This window comes from Cucumis sativus, chromosome 3 (genome assembly GCF_000004075.3).
Source record: "Cucumis sativus cultivar 9930 chromosome 3, Cucumber_9930_V3, whole genome shotgun sequence".
Taxonomy (NCBI): Eukaryota; Viridiplantae; Streptophyta; class Magnoliopsida; order Cucurbitales; family Cucurbitaceae; genus Cucumis; species Cucumis sativus.
This window is the reverse complement of record NC_026657.2, coordinates 4,276,102-4,282,530: the sequence shown is the minus strand read 5'-3', so window position 1 is coordinate 4,282,530 and position 6,429 is coordinate 4,276,102. Positions and strand designations below refer to the sequence as shown.

General features: G+C 32.4%; 1 protein-coding gene across 1 annotated transcript; it reads left to right on the top strand.

Annotated features, from left to right (window-relative positions):
* Nucleotides 1-1,534: 1,534 nt before the first annotated feature.
* Nucleotides 1,535-2,949, top strand: LOC101214682 (ATP synthase gamma chain 1, chloroplastic). Its single transcript, XM_004152881.3, has one exon. The coding sequence runs from the start codon at nt 1,768-1,770 to the stop codon at nt 2,818-2,820; it is 1,053 nt and encodes a 350-aa protein (XP_004152929.1). The 5' UTR covers nt 1,535-1,767; the 3' UTR covers nt 2,821-2,949.
* Nucleotides 2,950-6,429: the final 3,480 nt, after the last annotated feature.

Sequence of the window (6,429 nt, the reverse complement as noted above, 5' to 3'; positions counted from 1 at the left end):
TGATTACAATAGCTTTCTGGTTGAGCACATACTATTTTATTTTATATTGTTTTTTATTTGGATTTTGCGATAATATATCTAATATATTGACAACAAAAACTTAGCTTAGTTGATATGTAGTTGATATCTATATGTCTATATGTGTTGAGGATCAAGACATAAGTGGTTAGGAGAGGATACCAAAATTGCAAAAACCAAATCAAATTCTTACTAATATTGAAAAAGAAAATGTGATTGGTTTCACTTTAGACTTGGAAGTGTTTAGGGGTGGACACCAAAATCGAAGTTCCACTATTTGATTACCACAAATTCAGTTACCTCTTTCACAATTCACTTCTCATTTTCTCATATTTGTCTCTCATCTCAGAGTTTGTTTGGCCTCCTTCTCTTATGTTCATTTCAATCTTTCTCATCATCCATAAGTATGCCAAACATAGACGAAATTTGGATACCTTCGCTTGCTCAAAAGCATATAAGCTTAGAGTTAGTTTCGATTTGTTCTCTTTAGTTCTTCTTTCGACTCTCTTTCTCGGTTGTGGTAGTGTATACAATCGAACAACTATGACCTTTATTTTAATCATATTATGAATTTTACAACCAGCACTTCTTTTTTATTTCAATATTTTTTCTTTTGTACAAAAAAGTTCCATTTGTAGGGGGAAGATGGAAACAAGGAACACAAACAAAAACAAAAATGTTAGACAACCTATATTTTTTAAAAAAGTGAATAGAAGGGTATATGGTTCGTTTGATTTGTTTCATATATATATCCTTTTAGAAAAATTGATTCTGGTTTATATCCCTTACCCCTGACTTATACTAAAAAAAATGTATATATAATATATTTGTATATTTAGTAAATCAATTCATTGTTACACTTTACTTAAAGTGTATGCAATTGATATACTATTATTCTAATTGTGTGGAAAGTTGATTTTCTTTTTTGTTTTGATTTGAGAAGTTGTTTTCATTTTCATATAGTTGAATGGTTTACTTCATGTTTTGGCATTAATTTTTTTATGTTTTCACATTTTTATCTCGTTTGGATGGTGTATATTAATTACAATAATTATGTTATCTAATATAACAAATATAAAGTATATCAGTTAATTTATTATTATTATTTTTTGGAATTTTGACATGATTCCAATGTGAGGTAAGTTACGTTTAATTTGGTATGTCAATGATAGAATGTATATACGTCATATTTCGTATATGATTAAAAAGAAAGAAAAGTATATCAATGATATTGTTTTTTTTTTTTTCTTTTTCAAATTTAGTTTATTGCTAAAAAAAAACTTGAAGCTAATTTGAAGTTTGACCATGGAATCCAAAGCTACTTATGGCTCATGAATAGATTGAGATTGACGATCAAAGAGTTTCAACATCAACATCCGCTCATCAGATTACTGTCACACTCTGTCTCGAGTTCATATATCAAATCTAAGACATAGCATGACGAGAATAGATTCTAATTTAACAATAAAATTGATTATCAAATTCGAAAAGTATTTCTAAAACAAACAGAGGAATAGCAAATGCTTTCTTGCAAAATTTATTAAAATTTGTAGCATCATCGCCCCTTAAAGATCGAAGAAAACTACATCTAAAAAAAGAAAAACTTGTAAAGAAATTGTTCGTCAATTCCAACTGAATGCACAATTTTGATGCCCCTTTCTAAACCCTAAACTAAGCATTAATCTCTCTTACATTCTCAAACTTTGGAAGAAAGAAAAAAGAAAAACCCTTGAAAAATCTCTTTCCACCATGATCCACTCTCTCGAACCCAAATTCCACCAAACCCCATTTTCCCTTCTCCGCCGCATCCCCAAATCTCCACACCCCATTTCAATCCGATGCGGCGGCACCACTCGCGAGCTCCGATCTCGACTAGACTCCATCAAAAACACCCAGAAGCTCACCGAAGCCATGAAGCTCGTCGCCGCTGCTAAAGTCCGACGTGCCCAAGAAGCCGTAATCAACAGCCGCCCCTTCTCCCAATCCCTCGCCCAATTTCTCCATTTCCTCACCCAACAAATCCAACGAGAAGACATCGATTTCCCTTTTCTAAACCCCAGACCCGTTGGAAAAGTCGCCGTCGTTGTCTTCACCGGAGACCGAGGCCTCTGCGGAGGCTTCAACGCTTCAGTAATAAAAAAAGCCGAGGCCCGATTGGCGGAATTGAAAAACCTCAATATGGGTCACACCGTAATCAGCATCGGGAAAAAGGGCAATTCCTATTTCCGCCGCCGGTCTGATATTGAAGTCGATCGATTCATCACCGGCGGCGGCGGTGTTTCATTACCCACAGCAAAAGAAGCACAAGCCATAGCAGACATTGTGTTTTCTCTTTTTATCAGCGAAGAAGTAGACAAAGTGGAAGTAATTTACACGAAATTCGTTTCGTTGCTGAAATCTGAGCCTGTGGTTGAGACATTGCTGCCATTGTTGGGGGAAGGGGAAGCCATGGGAGATGGTGGGTTTAGATTGACGACGGCGGAGGGGAAATTGACGGTGGAGAGAGAAGGGAAAGGGGGGGAATTAGGGGAAATTTCGCCATTGTTGGAGTTTGAACAAGACCCAGTTCAGATTTTGGATGGGATGATGGCTTTGTATTTGAACAGCCAGATTTTGAGAGCTTTGCAGGAGTCAATGGCGAGTGAAGTTGCGGCGAGGATGAATGCGATGAGTAATGCTTCTGAGAATGCAATGGAATTGAAGAAATCTGTTACGATTGCTTATAATCGAGAGAGACAGGCTAAGATTACTGGGGAGATTTTGGAAATTGTTGCTGGAGCTGAAGCTCTTAAGGAATTTTGATATTTGATTTTGCATTTTGTTATGGCTGCTAGAAAATTTGACATAGCTTTTTTTTCAAGATGTAGAAAGAGATCTTTGACACCAACGAGTTTCCCAAAATAAACACAATGGTTTTTTTTCTTTTTTCAATTTAGTTAAATCTCAAATTAAATATGTTCATTTGGCATTTTAGTTCGGATAACTGTTTACAATTTTTTAAAAATAGTTTCCAAGTTTTTGCTATCTAAATTTTCCATAAAAGATTATATTTATTTCTTTTATAACTATTTTCTTTTCTTTCTTGGAAAAATTTACATTTTTATTCGAATACATGCATTTGTAAAAATTGTCATTTTTAGTCTTCTAAGTGGTTGATGAGTTTTTAAATAGATATTTTTAGTTTCCAACTTCATAAGAATAATATTTGAGATTTTAAAATGTATCTTTTTAGTTTCTAGTTTTTAAAAATAGATAATTTTAAAAGAAGTAGCTTTAGACTGCTACGAGAATGAAAAACTGAATACACCTTTGGTGTAGGATACTAATGCATCGCAGGAGGGTGCAGAGGTTATTGTTTAAAAGCGAGGGACAAATGAAAGTTAAATACTTTGGTGTGTTTATAGGTGTAGATTGTTTTAGTTTATATTATAATTGTAAGTACTATTTGGTTTAGATTTTTCTTTTCTCAATTAAAAAAAAATCAATTTTTTTTTATCACAAACCTAAATATTTGGTAATTAAATTGTGTACTAAGTGTTGTTACCAAGTGTGTATCTAGTGTATCAAATGCCTATTAGAAGGTGTCAAGTGTATACCACATGTACGCATATCAAAGTGGATATCAATAATATATCAAGTGTGTCAAACATGTTATAAAATTCGTGATTTGTGAATATTAAACTACTTTATTATGCAATAAAGTAGTTATTGGAATATTATTCAATAAGTTGTTATTGGTTAAGAGATTTTGCTTGATATGAACTTAGAATCCAATAAACAAGGTTCATTCAATATAGGATGAGTGTTTGAACCTGACATCCTAAAAAGAGTTTTCACGTAGAGTGTAACACTTCAAGTTTAGGATTCGAAATTCGGATCTCCGATATTCCCACAAACCAACACAAGTTCTCTTCAGTATGTTTTGTTCTCGCTCACATGCATCCTAGAAAAGTTTTCAGAGGTCACCTAACTAGAATTGATTCAAGCTAAACACATTTAACTTTAGAGCTCATATGAGCAATAAAAAAGAAAGGTGCACATTGTTTGTATAGGTATGTAACTTTTAGTTCTTTTAAGTATTTTTTAACTTTATTTTTCATGTCCTCAGGACCCCACTTATTCAGATGTAATATTAGTTCATTCATGTCTCATTCCTAAACTCAAAGTGTTACATAAGGTGTAAAATGGAATTCACTCTTGGTCACTTTTAGGGTTAGTAAATAGGAGTTAGTAAATAGGTTCTGCCCTTAACTGTTCAATCTAAGTCTTGAACAAAAAGACCTCACTCTCCTATTGGCCCAAAAGACATTTTGTTTAATAGCAGGACTATAAATCAATTGTTTATTAGAGGATCAATGAAGGCTTAAGAAACAAGATGTGATCTTAAGGGTAAAACGGTAAATTGACCCAACCAATATTACTAATAACTTGTGAAAGGTTGACTTATTGATCATGATTATATCAGTCGAACACATTATATTTATAGTAAGGAGAGTGCAACTACAAACTATAATGAACAGTCCTGATTAGTTAACAAATGTTGATTAACTCGATTAAAAGAGTTTAGCAAGTTAATTTTGGAACATTAGAGCTTATGATCTATAAGTCCATTAAGTTCCTCTACTCAAATTAGTAGTCTCTCAAATAGATCATGACATTTTGCTACATTTAAAAACAATAAAAACATAGACATGGAGAAGTAATAATATAATAATAACATATAAAATAAGAAAATATGAATTAAAATTTTTCTATAAATCTCTACTCTTTCTCAAAATCTACCAATTCTTGTTACAAAACTCACTAAATACCACTTGTCAGGTAAGAGGTGGATTACATAGATACTAATAATGTGTCAACTTGAGATACACGTACAACATGACATGACTCTATTAATCTTTATATTATAAATATAATTACATATTATAAAGGGGTAGTTGTAAATTTAGCAATTAAATTCAAATAATTAAGTATATAGCAACATTTTAAAAAATTTATAAATATAGTAAAATTTGTCAAATTCTATCAATGATACGAGTCTATCAATTATACACCATGTTGCAAATATTGGTCTATCACTGATAGACTATATGAAATGTATGAGCGATACAAGTCTATCAGTGATAATTTTGCTATATTTGCAATTTTTTTAATATTTTGTTATATCCTTAATTATTATTACTGAATGGTTATCCATTCCAATTTTCCTATTATAAATGTAGATATTCACGACCAACTCACGTCATCTATTTTCATAAAACATTCATTACATATTATAATGTTCATCATTTTGAATTTCATATATAACAATAGAGGTGTGGTACTAAAATACATGCAGTTGAATTCAATTGTTTTCTATTTTATACGAATTCATAATAATAATAAAATATTTTTTCGTAAGAGAAAAAAAAGAAAAAAAAGTGTAGAATCAATCATTTTCATTTTAGAAAATTGTGATGAAGGTGGTGTGTGGATTGGAATGTTGGGTCATGGGTGCGTTCATTGTACGCGTCGCGTCCCTTTATGACGAATAAGGATTCCTTTTTTCCCCACGTCTAAGAATATGTTATCCCCATAACCGTACACCCCGAATTCATCCTCATCGTCCATCTTTTCCAACCAAAGACTCCATACCCCACCTGGCCACCTCTCTATATATTCTCCTCACCCTCTCCCTTCTCCCCCAACCTTTCCACACTCCCCGTTCTCCTTCCCCTTCACCTTCAGGTACAACTCTCTTCTTCTTTTTCTTCTTCTTTTTCTTCTTCCTTTTGAATTTTCATCTCATACCACTCTGTTCTGCGATGCTTTTGAGTGGGAATTCATCTCGATCACAAATTTAACTGTTGTTTTTTAAGTGTTCTAAATCTTATAAGAAACATCCTTGGTGTTGTGTTCAACTCTTATTTGTCTTCTTTGTTAAGGTGTTGCTTCTAATTAAATTTACCATTTTTAAGCTTTTGGGTTGATTAGTGATTTGGTATGGTTTTGTGTTCAGTTGGAAGAATTTAATTTTCTCTCAGTTAATACTCATTTGATTTCTACTTATTCGCCTTGTACAATTTTTCAAGATCAAAGTCAAGGATTTGATATAAGCCCATTAAGCTTTTAGTGATTTAACAAATCTTTCCTTCATCTTTTCTATATCTATGTTTATCTTCATACACATTTATTGATGAGGTAAGTCAATAAAAAAATGTGTTTATTTTATCTTGAATATAGCTTACTGGTTCACTAGTTTTCATTAGGAACACTGCATTGACGATGCTTACCACATTCTTTTTTACTTGTGAGTTTTAAAATATATCTTCTCTATCAAAAACAATTATCTGCTGATAGCCAATCTGGCTGGTTAAGCTTTCAAGGGTGAATGTTAAATAGTTTTTTTCTTTATGTGGGTTTTGGAAACAG